The sequence below is a fragment of the Odocoileus virginianus genome, chromosome 26 (assembly GCF_023699985.2).
Source record: "Odocoileus virginianus isolate 20LAN1187 ecotype Illinois chromosome 26, Ovbor_1.2, whole genome shotgun sequence".
In the NCBI taxonomy this organism is placed as follows: domain Eukaryota; kingdom Metazoa; phylum Chordata; class Mammalia; order Artiodactyla; family Cervidae; genus Odocoileus; species Odocoileus virginianus.
In genome coordinates this window covers 42,449,178-42,474,245 of record NC_069699.1, presented here as the reverse complement: position 1 = coordinate 42,474,245, position 25,068 = coordinate 42,449,178, and the positions used below count along the sequence as shown (strand labels likewise).

Genomic DNA, 25,068 nt, shown 5'->3' with positions numbered 1-25,068 from the left:
TAATTTAGCTTTTGACATGTTTGTCTTAAAAGCTACCATCCTTCTAGTTGTATTCTGTTTGTTGTTCTTCTTTGTTTCTTTTCTCCTCTTTTTCTCCTGCCTTGTTTATATTTAATGTTTTATGATTCCATTTTTTCCTGCTACAGGTTTATTACACGATTTTCAAGTAGATTTTTTAATGAATATATTAAGGTTTACAACATATTAATACATCTTTAATTTCTCATGGTTTATCTTCAAATAATATTGTTTTGTGTGTGATGTACATACCTTATGAAAATGAAGTCCCAATTCTTCTCTCTCATTTTAAGCAACCTGGTATTTTTATCTATATTTTTTTGGCCCAGTCTCTCTTTACTCAGCTAAGATTCCAAATTCTGGTTTGTTACACTGCTTGGTACTGTGTCATTGCTTATTGAGATGCTGTTCATTTTTGCCTGCATCTTTTTTCCCCCTTTTTGTCTTCTAGTTTGGTGGTTGCTGTTAACTTGGCTTGACATTTATTTATCTTTTCTTCTATTGTGCCTAATCAGTTTTTAATGTCTTTCAATGAATTTCATTTTATTATTTTTGTATTCAAATATAATTGGCTTCCCGCATAGCTCAGTCAGTAAAGAGTCTGCCTGCCATGCAGGGGACCCAGGTCTGATTCGTGTGTCAGGAAGATCCCCTAGGGAAGGAAATGGCAGCCCACTCCTGTATTCTTGCCTGGAGAATCCCATGGACAGAGAAGCCTGGTGGGCTACAGTCCATGGGGTCACAGGAGTCGGACAGGACTTATTGACTAAAAACCACCACCATGGTAGTAGAGGGGAGGTGGTGACCTGTAATAAATTTACAATATTAGTTTCAGGTATGCAACATAGTGATTACATACATACATAGTTGTTACAAAATATCAACTATATTCCCTGTGCTGCACAATATAACCTTGTTATTTATTTATTTTATGTATAGTAATTTATACTTTTTTAGTCTCCTACCCCTATCTTGCCCCTCCCTCCTTCTGTCTCTCCACAGGTAACCACTAGTTTGTTCTTTATATCTGAATCTGTTTTTGTTTGGTTATATTTATTCAATTTGTTTTATTTTTAGATCCCATATGTAAGTGATGACTTATAGTATTTGCCTTTGTAATACTCTCCAGGTCCGTCATCTGTCCATGTTGTTACAAATGGCAAAATTTTATTATTTTTATGGCTGATTAATGTTCTTTTATATATGTGTATATGTCAACCACATCTTCTTTATCAGCTAAAGTTCACTGTATTTTAGGCTTCAGGTATTGTATTCTTTCTGCTTTAGGATTTATATTTAGTGATTTTATGCAGTTTTCATATTTCTATTGGAATTCCTTCATTCTTTGCCAATATATCTATGGTCTTAGGTTCATTAACATAAATATATTTTTGCATCTACACATTTACAAATTCTAACATTTGAGTCATATCTTGGTCTTTTTATTAACTGATTTTTCTCCTGAATGTTTTATCATGTTTTATTATTTATTCATGTGGCTACCTACTCCAGTATTCTTGCCTGAAAAATTCCATAGACAGAGGAGCCTTGGCAGGCTACAGTTGCAAAGAGTCAGACTGAGCAATTAAAACACACACACACACACACACACACTCACAGTTATTTTTTCATACAGTATTGTGGACGGTACATTGTACATGCCCTGGAGTTTGCTTATCTTCCTTTGGAGAATAAGCTTGATTGTACATTACAGTGTAAATTACCATTGGATCACCTTGCTCTTTGGGAGGTTTGGTTTTAAGGCTTTAGTAGGTTACTCTATTTCATCTTTGCCCCTAGTCCTGGAATGTAGTATTTATTCATTAAAATTTTTTTACCTTTATCATGTACAGAATTTCTCTGCGCTAGTTAGAATCATAAGTGTCACCCTAGGTTAATATAGCATTTAGAATTTTTGGATTTTAACTAAACATCTTTTTAATGAAAAAAAAATGTAGATCTATTTCATTTTAGTTTTTGCAGTGGAGGGAGCTAAACAAAAGAAAACATGATAATAACAACTAATCAAAGTCTGTTGTATCAGCTTAGAGAAATGTTGAGAGTTTCTCTCCTAGGAGGAATCAATGATTTGAAAGCCTAGTACTTTAACAGATGTTAGACTGGGAATGTACCGTAGAAATCACTTTTGAGATAGGAAAACTAGGCTGAGAGAGGAAAGGGGATAATTCCCAAGGTGGTTTTCTTATTAATTTCACTCTGGGAGCTTGATTCAACTCCACTGATTTTTGAACCAGTCAGCTTTTAGTACCCTCTGCTCTTCTCCCCTCCTTCATTTTATTCTTCATATCTACTCCACATTGATATTTTTTATGTGGATATGGAAGAATAGTTCTCATTTTTATTCTGGGATACCTTTTTTTCTTCTGTGTTGGAGTATCTCGCCAGTAGTCACAAAAATCTCTGTGAACACTGTTTCAAACCTACAACATTGCCTTTGCTACAGCATTTCTGAATTACATGTTTATCTCTTGGGATTTCCCGATGGCTCTACCTTCAGTGCTTACATTCTTCAAAATGAATAAGTGTGCTATTTTGTGATAAGGAACTATTTAATAGTGATGGGACTGATGGGCAACATTGGTTTCAGAAGTCAGGTCTCAAAGTATACCAAACTACATGACTTGTCGGACTCTCTGGGAAACTAATTCAATGCTACAAAATATATTATTCAGAAAGCATCATAGTAGGAAAGCATGGGTTCAGCCTTTATTTCAGTCAGTGAAAATATATTGAGTTTCAGTTGTAGATCAGGCAGTGTTAAAGATGATATTATAGTGTCGCTCAGAGAGGGTTCTTTCATGGGAACTTACCTCGACGATATATAGTCAAATTGGTCACATAGAAGAGACTGGCAAGACCACTAAGGGGTTACTTCTGTGTTCTTTCAGTTAATGATTTTAGAGGAATTTCACCTGATTTTAGTTTTTCTGTTAGCAACTGAGATTGTAAAGCAGATGCTGATTACTGAGATTTAGTTTTCTAAATATGTATGTCTGTAGTCTAAAAAATAGAAAGCTATTATTCCATGGTTCTGGTTCCCATTAAATGTAATTTCTACTCATTGCAGAAAACTTAACAGTAGAGAAATACAGAAAGAATAAAGTAAAAATCACTTGCAATTTCACCACTGAGAACTGAGGCAGAGACGTTGATGCTTACACTCTAAAGCCAAATAGTCTGGATCTGAATCTCAACTCCATGTCTATCAGTTCAGTAACTTCAGGCAAGTTACCTGGTTCCTTCATCTGTAAACTTCTGATAAGTGAAAGTATTTAGGTGGCTTAGTGGTAAAGAATCTACCTGCCAAGTAGGAGATGCAGGTTCGATCCCTGGGTTGGGAATATCCCCTGGAGAAGGAAATGGCAACTCACTCTAGTATTCTTGCCTGGGAAATCCCATGGACAGAGGAGCCGGGCTGGCTACAGTCCATAGGGTTACAAAAGAGTTGGACACAAGTTAGCAGCTAAATAACAATGACAGTATTTCCTTCCAGGCTTTTTTTTTTTTTTTTTTCTATGCAAGACTTACACTTAGCCTCATTGTTTTATTTTCTCTTAACATAATGTGGTGGACAAAATGCTTTTTTCCCATGTAATGCAAGATGTCAAACATTTTAGAAAGCAATTATTAATGGTAAAATATGACTTTTCCAGTTAAAATTAGATGTTTGACTCCCTCGTGAATTCTTTTTACTTCTGAGTCTATTTAGACCTCCTGATCGTTCATTATGATGTTGTTCTATTTTGCTGAATGAAACCAGCCATTCACCTGAAGATTGTAGAAGATAGTGTAAAGCTAGAAAGTGGAAGATTGTAACTATGAATCCAAGGTAATGTCGATTTGAATCCTTCAATCAAGAGACAGGTTCTCTGTTCTCAGTTTATCAGTGAAATTTGCCCAATATACTTTTCTGTGTAATATTTGATTTTTATAGGTTAAGATGGTGGGAGTAAAGTCTGATAGCTTAAATCCCGAACTTGGCACTGATACCTGTTATTTGTGCTATCTTAAAGCAAGATGGGGCCAGATTACTTATGTTCGCTAAATCTCAGGCGTTTTTTCTATAACTTGGGAATAATATGACCTGCCTCCTAGAGCTGTTGTGAAATAAACCAGTTTTAGATAAAATTTAAAAAAAAGCTTCACACAATGACTGCCATGGTAAGGGCTCAATAAATGGTAAATGGTGTTGACTGTGACAGTAGGGATGATGATGGTGGTGATTAAAGTGTAATCATCAAAATAAAGACTTAGAGTCAAATAGGTTTGATTGTATAGAGTTTTGATACTTGGATATTTGACAGGTTTTAGAATTTGGAGAAATTGTTTAAGTTATCAAAGCATATATGTTTTCATCTTTAAGATGATAATTCTTTGAGTTGGTGTGAAGATTAAAGGGGAACTGCTTAGAAAAGTGCTTGGCACTAGATAAATACTCCATAAATGTTAGCCCTTATTCTCATTATTTATAAGAAAAGACACTAATAGTCCCAGTGAAAATATTTAACAAATTCCTTACTCTTCTTAAGGGATTAGAAGAGAATGGTTCATGTCATAATTAAGAGGATTTACTGAAGACGCTAGTACCAAAAAAATATATAAATAAATAAAAGACCAAAAAGCTAAAATAATAGCCAAGTTTTAAAAATATCTTTTGTTGTCAGCTCTTTTGAGATTTTCTTCTTTTGAGATGAGAAAAGAAAATTGAGTCCTTTTTACTTTTCTCTCTATGAGGCTCTTTCCCCCATATTTCAAACACAAAATAGCTTTCCTTGCCACCTGCCTTGGGCTGATAATGCCAAAGAATCACTTCCTGCCCAAGTGATTTTCAGGCTCTGAGTTGGCACCATAAATCTCAACAAATCCTTGGTGGGGCTGAGGATGAGTGAAAGTCATTATTATGGGTCTTTTGGACTCATTCTGTCTACAGTATAATAAATACCACCGTGGGACACTACCCTGCAGACAAAGCATCATTTGACTTCTTTGTGTGCACTTCCCATCAGCGAGTCACAAATGGAATGCCATAATGTGTCCATTGTATATACATTTTTGAATAAATAAGTATAACAAAGACAATATGCTTGTCCCATTTAATCTCAGCTCTTAACTATGAAAATACAGCACATTTCCCACTCTAGTGAAATGATGCAGGGTAGGCCTGAACCAGTCTGGCTCCTGGCAGGCCGTCTGGGGAACACCTGGCAGAAGCGATCATGATGTGTGCTCAGGCTCAGTTCCCTGGCGCCTAAGTTTTCCAATTATAATTTGATCAGGCAACATAATGACCATCATAAGGAATTTAAGAGTGCACTATCTATTATCCTTTCATTTACAAATAACAGAAGATTCATCTCAAGCAAGCTTCAACAGAAAAGTAAGGTGTAGGCTTACTGAAGCTTCCCACAGGTTACGACCAAGACCCAGGTTGTCTCCTTGCCTTTTTTCCATCCATGAGCATAAGAAGGCTGCCCATTTCTCCAAAGGCTGAAAACTTCCTTGTTCTTATGTGTTGAGAGTAGAATACAAGAGTTTAGGCTTTCAGTCTGATTGGAGTCCCTTATGTCCAGTGCCCACCTCTGAATCAGTTACTTTTTTCAGGGGAGGAAGTTGTCCCAATCATTTCAGGCCCAGGTAACATGTCTGGGCAAGGTTAGCTCCTCAGAAGCACCTGAACTGCCTGGAGGAAGGGTGGATTCCTGCACAAAGAGTAGGTATTGGTACCAAAGAAGGGAGATTGAATATCAAAGAAAACTGCTCTAGCGGGTAGGGCGGGGACCTCTTTTTTTCTGAAATCAGCTAGAAGTAAAGGGATTTTGGATCTTGAACAATTGTTCAAATAAACAGTTCTGGTCTGCTAAACCTTGTACTTTATTCTGCACAACTCATTTGCCTCAGAGCTTGTACTGCTTTGGATTATATTTTTGTCTTTCATTCTTTTTCCATCATTAGTCAGTAAGCTTTAGTACTGAGCTGATGCATAGAAAACAAAAATGAAGATCTATGCCTCACTCTCAGAAGTCTAGGAGACCAAATTATCTAAATTAAAAAAAAAAAAGGTAACTTTGGTTATGAACAGAGATAGAGGGATGAGGAAGGGAGGGGAAAAGAGAGGAAGGAAGAAAGAAAGGAAGAGAGAAATGAAGGAAAGGGAGGGAGGAAAGGAGAGAAGACTCTGGCTGGCTTGCTCACCTACTGTATTGTTAAGTAAATCAGCCCCTCCTGCCACCAACCTTGTGTGTGTTTGTATGTGTGCTCCGTCACTGAGATCATGTCTGAAGCTTTGAGACCCCATGGACTGTAGCCCACGAGGCTCCTCTGTCCATGGGATTTCCCAGGCAAGCATACTGGAATGCATTGCCATTTCCTACTCCAGGAATAAGCTATATCATGGGGCCAATAGGGGAGCAGCATCTTGGTGGCCAAATAACTCCTGAAATTTGAAGCATCTGTTGTCATGACTTTTGATTTGAGCTTATAATAGGGATTCATTGTTTGTTTTCTTTGTTTTGTTCATGGCTTTTTTTTTTTTAAAAAAACATTTCATTGTTTTTCCTTTCTCTTGTGTTGGCCAAAATGTTCATTTGGATTTTTCCATAAGATGTTAAATTTTGGCCAACCCCAGATATTTTTATTCTGAAATGGTTTCAAAAGGCAGAAAATATTAAGGGCAGTACAAAGAACCCCAGCGTACCCTTTATGTGAAAACTCCCTTCAAGTTTCATTAATGGTCTCGGGAATGCCTTTTGTACTAGACGGTCCAATTTAGGACCACATATTGCATTGAGTTGTGACATCTCTCCAGACTCCTTCCATCTAGAGGAGATGCCTCACTTTTCCTTAACATCTGCAGGCTGGGCATTTTGTAGAATGTTTCTGGGTTTGGGTTTGTATGATGTTATCCATGATTAGGTCCAGGTTACGCATTTTTAACCAGAATGCCTCCTATCTGACAGCCAGAGGGACCTCTTGTTGAACCTCATCTTTACTTACTCTATAGGGTAACTCTTCCATGTGTTTGCCAGTATTACCAAAAGAGAATTTTCTATAACTTACAGTGTTCATATGGTTCTAAATGTAGCCTAGAGTGTTGATGTCTATGTTCCAGCCTTATTGGGTGTTGTGGTACAAGGGGGGGAAAGGCGATTCCACTTCCACATACATGTAGAAGTTTGTGTATGGGTGATCCAGGTACCTGCAACAGGTCATGGGAGAACAAAGGAGGACCTACTTCCTCGTGTGAAGGAGCACTTCATAGGAAAAGTAACAGTCTGTCATCTAGAAATGAATCAGGGTTCTCCAAGGGTTTGGAAAGAAGTGACTGCAACACTCAGCCTTTTGAATCCTCTGCGAGCAGATGAGAAAGGCAGAATCATGGGTGCCATACTAGTTCTGCTGAACAGAATCTGCATTTCAACCAGATCCTCAAGTCAGTTGTAGCATGGTGAGTTTGAGGAATGCTTATCCAGGCCAGTATGAATCAGTCAAGTAGCTTAAAAAATACAGAAGCTTTGGTACTACATTGAGGGATTCTAATGTAATTTAGTTTAGGTGCAGTCTCGGCATGCACTTAAAGTGAAGTGAAAAGCTCCCCCAGGAAATTCCAGCAAGCCATCCAGACTAATAGAGCTTTGCTTCGATCTCAGTACTGAAGGAAAGGAAGTGCATTCAAGGACCCATGGTAGGTCAGCAAGCCTGGTTGCTGGGAAGGAGCACGCTAACTTACATGCCAGGGCAGTTAACACATGGAGATGGAGAGAGAGTACACTGGATCAAACAGGGCTTTGTTTCACTCCACTGTAGACCATTGACTCAATGCGAGGGGGCCATGGGTAGATGGGAAGAGGGGGAAGGATTCCACCACCTCAAGAATGGAGAAGAGGCTATGTCAGGGAAACTGCTTGGAAGGTATGCTAAAAATCAGGCAGGGTGGCAGGGCCAGCTGCATAATTTATGGGGCACAGTACAAAGTGAAAACATGGGCTGCTTGTTCAAAAACCAGGAAAATGGTGTTATTAAAGTTCTGAAAGGTAAAAGCATTTCCTTTTTTCCGAGGTCTTTCTTGACCTGTCATGACACTTTTAATCACCTATCTAATATCCTGCTCCTTCAGGCACAGGGACATTCGCTGGGTAGGTGGGGTCCTCACAGACATCCTGAATTCTGTCTCTGTCACTCAGTGGGATGTGCAGCTCGTGCTGGGGGTCCTTTCCACCAGCGCAGGACTGAGGTGCATGTCCTGCTTAGACAAGAGGACTCAGTCTCCCCTCCATGGGCCCACCACTTCATCTCATAGTGGATGGGCTATCCCCAGGGGGGGTTGCATTTTAGCATCAAGACACATTTAGTACCTGGAGAAGGGGGTAAGTGAGAGGTCTACTCCTGTTAGGTCTCTGGTTGAAAATGCTGTGGTACTATGTATGTATGCTATGGTACAGCCCCCTCCCCTCCGCACCCCCCAGGCCTTGATGCTCCCCATTCCTGCACCCAGCACTTCGCCAGGGCTGGAGGGTGATAAGGTTGGTGGTCCAGGGCAGGAGCCAGGCAACTAGGAACCTCTCACCTTTCAGGCCCCTCATGCAGGCCCCATTCTCCCTTGGATTTCACTTATAAAACACAGGTTCAAAGATTAAAAAATTCAAGATAGCCCTGTCTGCAGAGCGGTAAACCTGAAGTGCTGGCCAGGCCTCTAAGTGTAACCGCTCTGTCACTGTCTCCCTGTGTAACTGCACTGACCACTTGCCCATGAAGCTGGCCCTGGGGATGGGAGGTGAAAGGATGGGTTTGAGAGGTATTGAGGAAATGGTCAAATCAGGGCATGGTGATGTTAAAGAGGAAAGTCCTGTGAATAACTTCAAGATCTCTAATCTGTGTGACTCATTAGATGGTGGCACCAGTAAGAGATAAAGGGAACCAGGGGGAATAATTATTGAAAATGGGGATAAGGGCATGTTTTAGGTACCTATGAATACTTCCTTTGTTACAACATTTAATCATCCCTCAGTTCTCTGGTTTAATTGCAGAGGTTGATGTTTTTCGAACAGTGGCAAATAATAAAGGCGGAGAATGAGCCTCCATGCCTTCTTCTGACTCTAGACAGCTCTGAGTGTTCTGTCCTGCAGTATGATGCTAAATTTGGTTCACAATCAAGTGCCTATTTCTGTTCTCTTGAGGACTTTTCTCAGGGATGGAATTTTTGTCAAATGTCTTATAGGTACCTATTAGACAGATCCACAGTGCTGGCTCTTTTCCAACTCTGGATAGGATGTCTTACATGAGTACATTTCCTGGAAGGATGTGGAAAGGTTAAGTGGGGCTTTCCTTGTCGCCCCAGACTGAGGACAAAGTGATGTGAGCACCACAATTTCTAAAGGGAAAAACCACTTAGCTGGCTCTAATTAATGGAAGCCCTCCCCCAACCCCCACCCTCAAGTTTATTTGAAGGTTAGCAACTGGTCCATCTTTAGTCTACCACAAGAAGAGAGTGAGGGGCCTAGCAAGGAGATTGGGGTTCATAGAAAGAGGTGTTTTCCTCCAGGGAATACTTTTTCCTGCTAGGGTCCAGATGGGTGGTAGGAAATTCTCTAAGAGTCTTCTGTGTTTTGGGAGTATCTGAAAGAAGGCAAGTTCAGCCCTGGCCAAGTGTCTGCTGGGTGGCAGGTGTGATGATGTGTCCTGTCTGAGCAGGAGAAAGAGATCTGGAGAGAGAAGCCTAGGCTAGGGGAAAGAGCAAGTGGCCCACAGCTCGGCCAGCAAAGATACCTGTTTCCCAGGGGACAGGTGGACAGTATGGAAGATTGTCACCATTTTGCTTAACTCAACAAAGGGTGGCTCTCCAGGTGAGGTACGCACTAAGGGAAGGAGGCTGTGGGGCGAGTGCTGACGGCAAGAACTGCATGGATGGTCATGTCGGATCTGTGTTGAGGAGCTCTGGGCTCTCAGGAGAATCCACGATGACCTCACACACACACACAAAAAGCCACCGTTGGGGTGCTGGGCCACATGGGGGACACCAAAGGCCAAGCTGTTACAAAGGCTGTGGTGAGAGATTGTACCAAGGCCTGGTGAATAGGAGAAACTTGCTTCTCTGCTGCTCCATTTTCCCCTTCTTTCCCCAAAGGACTGAAGTAGCTAGAAAATAGAACCTTGAAGGAATGACGAGTGTAGAGCTTCAAACTAGATACGAAATTAAAGTCGTAAACTTGATTGGACTAATTTTGTTAACCTCAAGTGGTCAGAAAGTTAGAGAATCTATACGCAGTATCATTTAGAGTTGAGAAAGTAATAATTCAATACAGTGGGGGTGAAAATAGAGACAAAAAATTGTTTCAGAAATTCCCTGGTGGTTCAGTGGCTAGAACTCTGCATTTTCGCTGTCAAGGGCCAGCTTCAATCCACGATCAGGAAACTAGGATCGCACAAGCTGTGCCATGGGGCCAAAAAAAAAAAAAAAATTGTTTCATGTTGCTATCTCTATTAAGCTGAGACAACTCAATAAGCTTGTTCATTTGCATTCCTGGGTTAATCCTCATGCTGTGTGCTATATTTTAGTGTCCTACCAAAGTGTTTGCTGCATTTCATTTAAGATCTTTGCATCAACATTCATAAAAAGAGATTATCCTATAGCTTTTCTTTCTGTTTTTTTTTGTATAATCTTGGTCAAATTTTATATCAAGGACCTTGATAAAAGGAATTCAAAGTATTTTCTTCTTTCTCTGTGCTCTGAAGCAGCTTAAATATTTTAGAACTACTTGTGCCTTGACATGCTAATGTGATTGACCTGTGAAATTTCCCTGACACTTTTGAGTGTCAGCAGGGAAGGCCCTGCTCTTCATTTTCACCTTGTTTGAACTGAACCGTGAGTAAGTGCTGGCCTTCCCCTTATACTTCTTCCATGCCACAGGATACCACGGCTATGGCTTGGAAGACAGCCTCAATATTTAATTTCTAGTTTAAATTTAAGCCATCTGTCACCCATTGCTTGCCCTCCACAATGCATGGGCCTGGGTCAGTGTAGGACATTTAGGGGTACATTGGGAGAAAATGAGCATCTCCCCACCTCCAAAGAGTAGGGTCCTTTGGAGATCCACATACCTGATCCACTCAGAGAATAGTACAACCTAGAACATGATCATTGTCAGATTCGAATCAGTTCCCTGTGACTTACTCATTGTCCTTTATCTTTGGATAAAATATGGAAAATGTGTAAATGATAAAAATAGATAAAAAGTTAAAAAACATTTAAAAGGTTTTAAGATTCTGTCCTAACCAATTATTTTTTAAGCCATTATTTTGTACCCAATTAATCAAAAGCAAACCAACCAAGTTCCCCAAGCGTGCATCCTGGGGTCCTCTGGGAACTTAGCCATAGGTTCCCCCCACCACCACTGTCACACACGCTTGTCAGGCAGCATTTGGGGGGAGCAGTGGAACTGCTTTCCTCATCTGGGTAGCAAAGCCCCTTGGCAGATAGTCAGTCCCTCTTGTCAAGAAAGGCTGTCTTAAAATTGCATCATCATTTTTCCTGTAGTTCTTTCTCTGTCTGCTGTGAATGGAAGAGGGAGGACTGGGTTATTTCAGTTCCGGCAATGGACACATCAAAATTGCTTCCCTTTTCCCTACTCTGTTTCCCTTGAGGACCTAATTTATTTCACGCATTTTGACCTATCTCTGCTTGGAAACGACCACTGTGGTTCTCTGTTGAGGCATTTCCCTTCCGCCTTTTCTGGCCCACAGGCCAACCCCCCAGGCCACAGTTCCTCTGCACAGTGATGTCAGTCTGACTGCTGGGCCCAGCTGGGTGGAGGTGTGTTTTATGAAGTTCAACCCTGCACCCTGGGCCATAAATACACATTGTGCACATAAATGTACAGCTAACATTGGCCAGACCCCTCCAAAGAACCATGTTAATAAGCAGACAGTAAGTCTTTAAAATATGGAAAAGCAGTTAATCTTTCCGCTGGCAAATCCTTCACAGGGGGTTGTTTTCCTCCACTGCAGCAATAGCCGCCTGCAAAGATTTTCATCTCCTAGGACTCGAGGTATAAGTGGGGGGTTCTGTGGAGCTTCATGAGCACACTTGGGGAGTCTTCACCTTACGGGGTCATGTGTTAAAAGGAATAATGTCCTATACTGGCCATCATTAAGCATCTCTATTGAGTCTGGGTCTGCCCTCCAGAGGCTTGAGCACTAGTAATTCAGGTATGAGACAGAGAGCTGGTTGCCTATGATTGCAGTCCCCCAACAGGCCTGGGCTCCAGGGGTGTGCAGCTCTGCTGTGTTTCTCCAGGAAGTCACTTAATCTATTGTTTCCCCTTCTTTGAAATGGGCACAATCACGTCTTTTTCTCATGTAGCTTCTGTAGAAGCTTACTTGTGCTCTCTGGGTCCCAGTTTTCTCTTTTGTGAAATAAAAAAATCAGTACTCTTTGCTCCCAGCACAATATTCCATTTTATAAATGTTTGAAAAATACCTGTTACACATTCTCCTTATGGAGAACTCTAGCGTAACAGATTGCATTTGTTTCCGTGGACAATTACTCCCAGGCTTCTCCTCTTTCCCACCACTGCCATCCTGTTCTCTCCCTGCCATCTCCTCCTCCCTTGCTCTCTCTCCCACTGATGATATGATAGGAGGATCAGACTTGAGGATAGGGATGGGGATTCAGTAGGCAGAACGTGCATGGAGCCAATACATGCTTGCTTTTCGGAGAGACGAAAGGTCAAGTTTTTAAACTGCCCCTAATCTGTTGAGCAGCCATGGCTTCTATCTGTGTGTCTCAGGTAGAGAAAGGGAGTTGCCAGTCGGTTGACTTGAAGGAGAACATAGATGATAGCTGTCAGTCTGGAGATGACATGATTTGTGCCTTAAAAAATATTTAATTTCACTTGGTCCTTCCATTCCTTTTATCACTAGAAAGATACCTCATGTGTTCTGTTCTTTTTTGTGTTCTACCCACATGTGTTCCACTCGTTTTGTACATTTATTCCTTCTATGTTATCTCATGTTATTCCTAACGGAAATGATAAGTCTTATCCATCCTATTTATTTTTCCTGTTCTCTGTAGCAGAATCAAATGCTGTTAGATGAGTATTTTGAAATATTCCTGAAAATATTTATGTATAGTTTTTCAACATTATTTTCCCACTTACTATGTTTTGGATAATCTTTCATAATACTAAATAGACATCTTTTACCCTTTCATCTGTTGCCAAGTAAACCATAGAACAGATACACTGTTGCTTATTTAATCATTCTTCTACTGATGGACTTTCAGATGGATTTTGTTTTTTCCTCCTCTCCATGAACAAGGTTACCAAGAGCATCTTTATATGTCGTCTTGGGTTTTTGAACAATAATTTCTCTTACTGAGAAGTAAAACTACTGGAAAAGTAGGATCTAAATCATTTTCAGTGAAACAGTAACAAATTATTCATATATTGCCTATAAAAGTTTACTTTCCCACCAACAGTGTAAAATAATAGTCACTTCTTCAAACTCTCAGTCATTTGATATTACCATAAAGTTTTGCCGTTCTGATGGTAAAAAATGAGTTTGATTATTTCGATTTCATTTTAATTTACACATACTTAATTTTAGTGAGATTGGACCCCTTTTACATATCAGTTGTCCATCTGGGTTTCCTCTTCTGTAAATTATCTCATGGGTTTTAATACTAATTAGGGACAAACAATTTCCTTCTTCTCTCTTTTTTCTTATAAACTCAATTTTATACAGTTCTCCAGACTATATTTATATGGAATCTTAGGATCATCACCTCAAATTGCATCAAAATTCCTGTTGGGATTTTATTGAGATTACTTTGAATTAAACGATTACTTGAAGGAGAATGACACCTTTAATATATAACTGTTCCCTTTCACTACCACTGTGGAATTAGGGGTTTTTTATGTTTAGTAAAGTTTAATCATTTTCTTCATAAAGAAACATCTTTTACTAGATTTATTCTTGGGCATTTCATAGTAATTATTGATACTATCAATGGTTCTTTATTTCATAAATATTTTTTCATTGGTTATTGCCAGTGTCAAGGAAAGATTGTGGTTTTATATGCTGATTATGTAACTGGTTAACTTGCTTGGTTCTTTTTTGTGTTCTAATAGTTGGTCAGTGGGTTCATATGGATTTTCTACAAACACAGTGATATCTGTTCTTTGGGTGATTTGGTAGTTTTCATTTGTGGGTAGATTCTCAATGAGCATTTCAGATTTTTTTCATGCAACTGGTTTGCTTGTGTTTTTATATCCTGGCCAAATGTTGATAATTTATACATTATCCTCCAACTTGTGTTTGCTCTAAGTTTTCAAATTATTTGTAATGATATACATAATACTCACTTAAAAAGTTTACAATACCTCTGTCTCTTTTGGGTTTTAATGTAACTTTGTAACTTCTTTTTCTTGATTAGGAGTGTCAGAAGTGGACTTATGTCCTTGTTCTTTTAAGTCTGAGTTTGATTCTTGTAGTTATCTTCACATTTTTACTTGCATTTTCTTCTTCTTTTATCTTTATAAATTCATTCTGTCATTGGCTCAGCGAATATTTACTGAGCATCTGCTCTGTCACAGTCATAACTCTAGGTTCTGGGGATAAAAGATGACCATGGGCAGACACAGGCAACTTTTTTCCCATGGAAACCACAGTTTGCTGTCAGGGGGCAGACAGTGAGCAGGTAAGGAGGAAGTGGAGGCAAAGAGATTTGAGAAGAAAGGCAATGAGGTTGTTTATTTGCTGTCCTTGATAAGAACCAATTCAAGAGTGTGGTAAGGACAACAACCTTATTGGAGTGGATTTGTGAAAGGAAAGAAGTGAAGAAGTAGAGAAACTGAAAGAGAGGGAATGAGAAAAAAGGGAGAGAGAGCAAGAGAGAGCAATTGTTAGTACCTTTTCTTAGGAGTTGTATTATAAATGAGGCCAGGGAAACAGGGTAGTAGCTAAAGGTAAGTTAAACTGACGAGAATGGCTAGAAAGACGGGAGGAACTACTTATACATGCAATGATCACCTCTTTCCTCCCCCATCAGTCACATCTTTGCAGGAGCCTGAGGGCTGGACTTTGGAGAGGGGCATTAGTCCTTAGTCCTGGTATACCGCAAGGGGGACTGAGGGTAGGATACAGGTACAGGTTTATGTTCTTACTTTTCCAGCTTCTTGTTTCAAAAACACAGTTCATTTATTTGCAGATTTTTTTCCCAATAAAAAATATTTAAGGTCATACTGCACAGGTTTGAGCCTGGGCTGTTCTCAAATTCATGTATTTTTGATATTAATTTCCACTGTTTATATTTTTTTGCTATTAATTTCTAATTTTATCCAACTGTAAAAGAATATGTAATTGATGCTTTCTGCTCTTTGGAATGTGTTGCAGTTCCCTGCATTTGAAAATAGCATATTCTGTATTACTTAGGTCTGAAAAGTTTTTGCTGTCAATTTTATTAATAAATAAGTCATGTGTCCATCAAATACTTTTGGTATTTCTATCAGCTTGTACATCATGATCATAAAAATTCATGTCATATCTTATTATACTATATATACTTTAAAGAATAGAATGTATTTATTGAGAGAAAGATGAATAAAGATAACTTATAGAGAAATTGGCCATTTTTTTTAAGATTATAGTCTAGTTCAACTGACTAAACTGAATTTGGTAAAAATATCATGAAAAATTTATGTGACAGGATTCTGGACTTGGGACTAAATATTCAGTTAATCTATTTGCTCTAGAAGAATATGGGATTTGTTCTCCAACTTGTTCCTCCAACGGTCCGATATTTCTGGTTCAAGGAGTATTATTATGATGACATTACTTTGTCATTTCAGTGTAGTAGGTCAGATGAGAAAGAGGTATCATTAAATTTACTTATGTTGGACTAACTGTACAGATTGACCCAGAAGACTTTTTTTTTTTTAAAGTGAGGAAGGAAAGCCCAAGATGGCAGAGTCGAAGTATGTGCACTCATCTTCTCCTGCGAGAACACCAAAATCATGACTAGCCATATGGCCTTAGTGCCAGCATAACTTGGTCTCTGAGAATATTGGAGCTCCTTAACCAACTAGCATTGATTTCATTCTAAACAATATACCTCTGTTATGGGCAGACATTGTGCAAAGTGATTCAGGGAAAGGTCTAGGAAGTTCATGTTCTTTTATGATTACTATGACATGGCTTCAGTCTATCCTTGAGGTTAGGAGGGGAGAAAAATATACTCAGAAGAACATCAAATGCAACTTGCAATGGTGTTTAAGCCCTAGGAGAAGAAATGAGTCTTGGAAAAGTCTAACCTCTTAGAGCTTAGAAACTGAGGCGATTTAGCCAACTCTGACTCTCCTGCTTCATGCACATAAAAGTCTAGTCTTTCTGAGATGAGTTGTATGAGCTATGTATGGACATAGCTATTGTCTTCTGAGTGAAGCTTCAGCTTTGAAATGAAGAGCCTCATGGAAGAGGCAACTTGAGTGGTAAACCAGTCTCTGAAACTTGTTTTCCAAAATACTATAGCCGTTATCCCACTCTGGAGGAAGTTTTCCTCATGGCTATTAACTTGCAGGATGGTAAATGACCACTCACCATCTCTCTGCCTCTTGTTCCAACAGGTCCTTTGTCATTCAGCAGATTCCGAGCAGCAATTTGTTCATGGTGGTGGTGGACAGCAGCTGCCTCTGTGAGTCTGTGGCCCCCATCACCATGGCGCCCATTGAAATCAGGTATATCCTTTTGTGTGTCAGTCTAGCCGCTACTAACGAAGCTGGTAAGGGGGAGACTTAGGGGAAAAATCTTAGAGACGGAGAGATGATGTTCTTTCCACTGTTAGAGAGAAGTTGTTAAGGGAGCTAAGTGCCAGGTTTTGACGTCTGAAATGCAGAATAAGGAAAAGGAGCATCTTGGAAATATGCCTTAACTACAGTCAACATAATGAATCCCTTAAGTGTGAACGTTTAAAGGCCCAGAAGATCAGAAGGCGTCCGGAATCTTGTCATGGCTTCCATCCTGAGGTAATCTGACACCCCCTCCTACTCTTTTCCCATCAGATTCTCCATGAGGATCTCACAGCCATCAGAGAACTATAGCTCAACAGTTTACTCTTGAGAAAGTCATCCCTTTCAGGCAAACCAAGAAATAATATACAGGAAAGCTAATGGTACTCTACGTTCGGCCTCTCAGTGCCTTCTTATTTAGTCTATACTTAATAGTCTTTTCTTATTATATTCACATATATTTTTTAAAAGCCTCTTTACTATCTTCCCTTTTACAAATGTGCTATAGTTTTACCATTTTCTACTATTACACATAAAGTGGCTCTAACCATCTTGTTTTACTTATTTTAACATGTAGTTAAAATTATTTTCCCTTGCTTACTTTTATTTATTTATTTTTCCTTGCTTACTTTTAGACAGCCTTTTACTTATAAAAAATTCATGTAAAGGAAAAGTCTCAATACTAATGTTAGATTAAGAGTCACAATATCTAAATGTGGGATAAGCCTTTAAACCCCCTATAACACATGAGATCACAACTATAAAGGCACTACATTTACACCAAAAGTGATGATCAGAGAAAAAATTAAGCTTGTACTAAGAAAAGTGAACTTATCATAGATGTAGGTAAATTATGTCCTTCAAAGGACAAAAAAATTTAAATATAGCATAAATGTTACAATTTAAAAATACTCCACCTCCATCTTGAAAAATAGAAAACTTGCCTAGACCAATTACTATAGGGATACAGAGAAGATATTCATTTTTTGTAAAATGCCACCATAGCCCACTGAGTGTTAAAGTCACCTGTCAATAGAAAATAATTTTAATGTTATTTAAACTATCCAAATACTAGAAAATATTTTAAAGTCAGTGTAGTACTAAGAAGAATTTGGAGTTTATTGAGAATGTTTGCTTCTGTGTTCAAGGGAGAGTTCAGTAACAACATATGCTGTAAAGGCTTTTAATAAAGTCCAATGATCACCTCTAATAAAAGGTCTATGTAAAATGGAAATATGAACAATTGTCCCAAAACAATTAAGCCACTTCATTTGAAACCAGAACTGCATGCTGCTGCTAAGTCGCTTCAGTCATGTCCGACTCTGTGCGACCCCACAGACAGCAGCCCACCAGTCTCCTCTGTCCACAGGATTCCCCAGGCAAGAATACTGGAGTGGGTCGCTGTTTCCTTCTCCCCAGAACTGCATACTTAGCACTAAATTCACAAGAGTAAAAATCTTGTAAAGTTAATAAGACAAATTGCTTTGGAAACTAGGTACATGATACACACTAAAAAACAAAAGAGCAACAATGACAAAAACAAAACAAAACAGTTTTCTTCTTTAAGGTTCTAGATCCAGTAGGATGAAGTCAGTGGAACAGAACAGATACTCTTATGTATGACAGAAATTCAGTTCAAAGGAGAGAACATAGAATTGACTTAAATGGTAAATGATGGTCTCATAAGAAATTATAGGGATTGGACCCATACTTCTGGATTGGAAGAATTAGCATTATTAAATGGACGTAGTACACAAATCAGTCTACAGATTTAATACAATCCCTATCAAAATACCCACAACATTCTTCACAGAGCTAGAACAAATAATCTTAAAGTTTATATGTTACCATAAAAGACTCAGGATCACCAAAGCTGTTCTAAGAAAAAAGAACAAAGCAGAAGGCATAACCATCCCAGGTTTAAGACAGTGCCTCAAAGCTACAGTGATCAAAACAGCATGGTGTTGCCGCAAAAACAGACATGCATAATGGAACAGGATAGAAAGCCGAGAAATAAACCCACATGCCTATGTCAATTAATCTTCAACAAAGGAGGCAAGAATACACAATAGGAAAAAGATAACCTCTTCAACAAGTGGTGTTGGGAAAGCTGGACAGTCACATGTAAGTCAGTGAAGTTAGAACACATCCTCACACCATACACAAAAATAAATTCAAAATGCCTTAAAGATTTAAATATAAGACATGGCTCCATAAAACTCCTAGAAGAAAACATAGGCAAGACATTCTCTGATATAAATTGTACCAATGTTTTCTTAGGTCATTCTCCTAAGGCAATAGAAATAAAGCAAAAATAAACAAATGAGACCTAATCAAACTTATAAGCTTTTATACAGCAAAGAAAACTATAAACAAAACAAAAGGAAAACCTAAGGGGTGGAAGAAAATATTTGCAAATGATGCAACTGAAAGGGCTTAATTTCCAAAATATACAAACAGCTCATACAACTAAAAAACAAAACAAAGCCAGACAGCCCAATTGAAAAATGAGCAGATGACCTAAATAGACATTTCTCCAAAAGACATGCAGATGACCAACAGGCACATGAAAAGATACTCATCAGCACTAATTATTAGAGAAATGCAAATCAAAACTACAATGAGATACCACCTTATACCAGTCAGAATGACCATCATTAAAAGGTGTACAAATAACAAATGCTAAAGGGAATGTGGAGAAAAGGGAACCCTCCTACACTGTTGATAAGAATGTAAATTAGTGCAGCCGCTATGGGAAACAATATGGATGTTCCTCATAAAGGTAAAAGTAGAGTTGCCATATGATCCAGCAATCTCACTACTGGGCATGTATCCAGACAGAAATATCATTTGAAAAGATATGTGCACCCCTATCTTCACAACAGCACTGTTTACAGTAGGCAAGACATAGAAACAATCTAAATGTCCACCAACAGATGAATCTATAAAGATGTGTAGTGTGTGTATGTATATATATATATATATACACACATAAATATAATGGAATATTACTCAGCCATACAAAAGAATGAAATAATGCCATTTGAAGCAACATGGAGGAACCTAGAGATTACTGTACTAGCTGAACCAAATCAGAAAGAGAAAGACAAATACCATATGATATCCCTTATATATGGAATCTAAAATATGTCACAAATGAGCATGTCTACAAAACGGAAACAAACTCACAGAGAGGTGGGGGGAAAGGACTGGAAATTTGATTTTAACAAGTGAAAGCTATTATAAATGAGATGGATAAACAACAAGGTCCTACTGTATAGCACAAGGAACTTTATTCAGTATTCTGTGATAAACCATAATGGAAAATAAAATGGGAACATATATATATATATATAGTACACTTTGCTGTACAACAGAAATTAATACAACATTGTAGATCAATTATATACCAATGAAAGTTTTAAAAGAAATAAAGAAATTCTAGGTATTGGAGAGACCTTCCTATCCAAGACCAAAAAAATATGGAAGAAAAACAGATTTATTTAACTATATAAAAATTATAACCTTTGATGAAAAAAGATAACTGAGAGTCAGTATCCAATTTATAGAGCCTGAAAACATTTATAAATCAAAGTATAAAGAGCTTTTTAAATTGATGAAGCAAAAACTACATTTGAAAATAGATCAAGCTCTGAGACTTCCCTGGAGGTCCAGTGGTTGGGACTTTGCCTTCCAATGCAGGGGGTGCGAGTTCAATCCCTGGTTGGGTAACTGGGGTCCCACATGATTCACGGTCGAGAAACCAAAATTTAAGAAACAGAAGCAATGTTCTACCAAGTTCAATAAAGACTTTAAAAATGAACTACATATATATATATATAAAGATCTTTAAAAAAAAAGAAACAACCAAGGACATGAAAGATACAAGTCATTGGATGATCAGAAAATACAGGTACCAATGAACTATCTGGCAATAGCCCTTGAAGGCAAAAATATCCTTTAGCTCTGCACTCTTGTTCCTGGACATCTTTACCTTAGGCCAGAGCAGGAACAAATATCATTTTGGGGGAAGGACTTGCATTCAACACTCTTTGTAACAGTAGAGAACACATGAGAAGATGAGCAACAATCAATAAGAGAAAAAAAAAGACTGAATAAAAGAAACTTAGAATAATGGACATGGAGAAATGTCTGTCAATTAGTGGATGAAAATCATGGTACAGAAAGGAGTAAATAATATGATTTAATTTTTGTAAAACAGAACCTCCCTTCCCTGCAATTAAAAAGAAGTCACGTGTTAATAAAACCTTCCATAGCCAAGTCTCTGAAATGATCTGAGATGTGATCATTTACTTAGAAGGTCAATATTTTGCTTTTGTAAAATAATCACAACAGACATCTCTACCAACAGTCCTTTACCTCTTGAGTGTTCCGCATTGTAGTATGCAAAAAGTCATCTTGAGTATTTTATGCATTGACAAGTGAAGTCAGAGGTTGTCTTTACTAATGTGATGAAATGTACACAAGTCCATTTCACAGACACTATCTAGATTCCACATGATTTTGTTCACATGCTGGACAGCAGGGAGAAATCTGGGGACGCCACATACCTTGGGAAGTTTAAGGCATCTTGGAATCCGTCTCTGCTCTAACCAACCCTGCCTTTCCCTGTAGGAGAATGCGAGGGAGTGTGGGGGTGCACCGAATCTCCAGGCCAAGATGGTCCTTATCCTGTTCCCTCTGCTTTTGATGCTCTTCTCAAGGTGACACTGATGGAGATGTTCTCTTGGCATGCTAAATTATGGATAAACTGTGAACCAAACTATGGTGCGACATAGGAGACATGAAATATAGTCCAACCATCAGCATCTCATGATTTTAAACTGTGCGTGATACAAACTCTTAAAAATATGTTGACAGAAAAGTTATCTTTTTACTTTGCCAGTCATGCAAATGTGAGTTTGCTACATTATTATCATCCTTCATCAGAAATGGGACTGCAAGTGGGCAGCATCCCTTCTGCTTGAAACCCATTGAAACCAATTTAAAACTGTGTACTTTTTAAATAAAGTATGTTAAAATCATAATCTCCTGGTTTGGGTTTTGTTATCATTTTATTGCTGAGAATACAGACTGAAAAGTGCATGAAAAAGTCACCCATTCCAGACAGCAAGAAAGAATGGTTGTTGGCAGAGACTTTACTCTAAAGCAGATTCTAGACAAACATTTAACAATTGTTTAGATGCCGTACTCTGTTTTAAAAATATTTACAGAAGTAAATCAAAATATCATCTACATCAGAAGAATTTATTACACAGAATCCTGAATTTTGTTGAGCAAAACTTCAATAGAAATCATAATTTGGATGAGAACACAAGCTTCCATAATATTTAAGTGTTGAACTATTTGGGAATAGAAATAAAGAAGTCATAAACCCTAGGAATTTGTTCTGAGAAGACTTGAAGGAGGAAAGAATGGTGACTACAAATGACTCAACCTTATTGCTTGAGAATTTGGCTTCTAGCTTTCCTCATAAACAAGAGATGAAATTCTGTCTTATATGTTACAGAATGTGAAACTACTCAGACCCATAAGCATTAAAACACTGGATCGTGAACCAAAGAAAATAGATTCCATTGGATTGTGATTCCAAAATAACCATTCCAAGTGGAATAATTTCTGTGCCTAGGTAGAAATGAGAATGCCTTTCTTTAGAGTACAAACATCTAAAAGTCACGTGGAGAAATCAAACACTTTAAAAAAAGGCTGCATTATCCTATTGATATTTTTTAAAAAACTGATGTTATCATACTACTTTATACTATAATGATTCCAGTATTTATAAGAATAACAGTACTGCATTGTTACGCATCTTTCAATTACTATTTCTCCAACCCACAGAGTCTTCCTGCTCTTCAAGCATGCTAAGTGGACACCTGCCTCAGGGCCTTTGCACTTGCTATTCCCTCGTCATGGGATGCTGTTTCTCCCAGATATCTGCATGCTTTCCTCCCTTACCTTCTTCAGGTCCTTCTTTTGTGGCAGTCCACACTGACCTCCTTGTTATAGTTGTAACTTCCACACCCCTTCACCCCTTCTCTCTTCCCTGCTCAATATTCTGCCATAGCAGTTATCGCCATTGGAGTTGTTTATTGTTTGTCTCTCCCCAGGTGAATATAAACACCAAGAAGGCAAGGATTTTATTTGTTGTTTTTTATTTTGTCACTGCTGTATGCTCTTCTCCAAGGAGAGAAGAGTAGAGTGTCCAGCTCAGAGCAGACCCTCCATAAACATTTAAGCAAGTAAGCAAGTGATAGTAGTAGGCAGAGCTGCAGGTCCAGCACAGAGGGTGGTGGTGTGTTCCTGTCCCCATGGCATAGCGCCTTGTGGGAAGGTCAGCGTTACTGGAGAGAGCATGGAGCCGTAGAGCATCCTCTATTACCCTGCCATTGCCAGTTTTCGAAAACTTCTATTGACAGTATTGATGATAGATGCCAGTTGTCTCCAAAGGGATCCTATCACAGAAAGTTTTATAAAATGTTTGGTTTGCTACTTATAATTAAGAAGATAAACTTCAAAATGATACAGCTAAATCTAATTGTATGGCACAGTTACTAAAATTATAAGCTTTGGCATTCAATATAATAGGTTAATGGATTCAGAAGTCACCTGGAGCTAGCAGTATTCTTCCTAAACTGTAGCAGTATTCTCCCTAAACTGTAGAAAACTTTCGTATATGTGAACATTCACAAAAATATAGTAGAACACTTGTAATAGTTATTGAAGTTAGACTGATAAATCACAGTATAGACAAGAATATTTGTGTGATGCCTTTATCTGTCCTAAAATAACAACAGGACAACTCTACATGCTATACATTCATTAGATTAAGATGATATAGGACACTAAAATAAGATAGTAATGACAGGCAAAGCATGAAGCAGTTGTAAAATAAGGAACTGTAGCATTATTACTCAAATTATGAGAAGTGGAGCACTGCAGAGGATAATATTTCTCTTGTTATAAGAGTCTGCATAGTTTAATAAAATATTAAAATAATAGGCAGAAGAGCGCAGTTTTATTACTCTCAGTATTAGAGGTCATAATAATTTAGCAGACCCTCGAGGGCCATTTGCAGTGTGTGTGATTTGGGAGCTTTGTGAAGATGCCTCTAATTAGCACACCTATGCTGGGGAGCCTGTTAGGGGCATTTCTACTTATGTGACTTTGTCTTACATATCTAGCTCTTAGCAGCTGCAGTTCCTACTAGGAACTTTGCAGGCATCATTTCCATTAGGAAGTGTTTCCTAATCCAGTAATTACGAGTCCTGGGCAGCTTTGCCCACTAGAGAACATTTGGAAATATCTGTAAACAGTTTTTGGTTGTTACAGTTTGAGGCAAGAGGAAGTTTAAAACAAATTAATAGATGCCACAGACATTCTGGATTCCCATGTGACATCTAAGTTGTGTACCTTTGCTCCGCCAATGCTAGGAATCCCTTACATAGTGTAAGCTACTAAAGTACAGATTCAGTTCAGTAGCAATCCATGTATATCATATCTTAAAATACTCAGATGATGGGGTCCTTCTTGTCCTTCAGGCCTCAGCAGTCTTCCACTGAACACCAGGGAATCCTCGCTCACCGCCTGCCGTTTCCTTCAGAGCAAGGTACTCACAGGGTGCTGGCATTTCCCCGTTCACTCTCAAGTCTCCCCTCCCACACCTTGTAGGAGGGAGCTCAACTGTCTGAATTCCCCACCCTTTTAATTACTTCTCAAGATCAGTGACACCCAGCAAGTGTTTGCGGAATGAATAAACCATCTCCACGATTCTGTTTATGAGGCCTTCTATTTACAAGTTACTGTGCAGAGAATTTCCATCATCATTTCCTACACCTGTTATTATTCCCATTTCACTGATGAGGAAACTGGACTTGACAAGCAAGTTACCCAGATTGCTAGAGCCGATGAGAGGCAGGACCTTCTGCCTTCGTCGTTATGATACTATGTACCATAGGCATCAGTACAATGTACTATAGTACATGGCGGCAGACCCCAGTCCCCGCAGACGGGTACGAAGTCAGGATGGCAGTACTTCCTAGTTTAGGATACTATAATTCAGCAGCATTTGGACACACTAAAGGCAATATAAGATAGTAGATTATAGTGATATTTTTTGTTAACTGTGGTTAGAAACAGCAGAGTAATATGGCACTCTGGCTATATCTGTAGTGTATTGAAAATACAGTACTTCTTACTCATACACACATTTTAGGTAATGCAGGATGAT

General features: G+C 38.6%; 1 protein-coding gene and 1 long non-coding RNA gene across 4 annotated transcripts in view; both read left to right on the top strand.

Moving 5' to 3' along the window:
- CACNA2D3 (calcium voltage-gated channel auxiliary subunit alpha2delta 3) overlaps nt 1–21,865 on the top strand; it is an 848,944-nt gene extending 827,079 nt beyond the window's left edge. For all 3 annotated transcript variants that reach the window (XM_070455902.1, XM_070455901.1, XM_070455900.1), the window contains 3 exons: nt 16,656–16,771; nt 16,975–17,054; nt 21,453–21,865. In XM_070455902.1, coding sequence (XP_070312003.1) covers nt 16,656–16,771; nt 16,975–17,054; nt 21,453–21,545 — 289 coding nt within the window. In that variant the 3' untranslated portion in view covers nt 21,546–21,865. The remainder of the gene's footprint in view (nt 1–16,655; nt 16,772–16,974; nt 17,055–21,452) is intronic.
- Nucleotides 21,866–22,589: 724 nt separating this feature from the next.
- Nucleotides 22,590–24,608, top strand: LOC139031304 (uncharacterized). The gene is made up of 2 exons (XR_011483789.1): nt 22,590–23,080; nt 24,380–24,608. It is a non-coding gene; the product is annotated as an uncharacterized lncRNA (long non-coding RNA).
- The last annotated feature ends 460 nt before the right edge of the window (nt 24,609–25,068 follow it).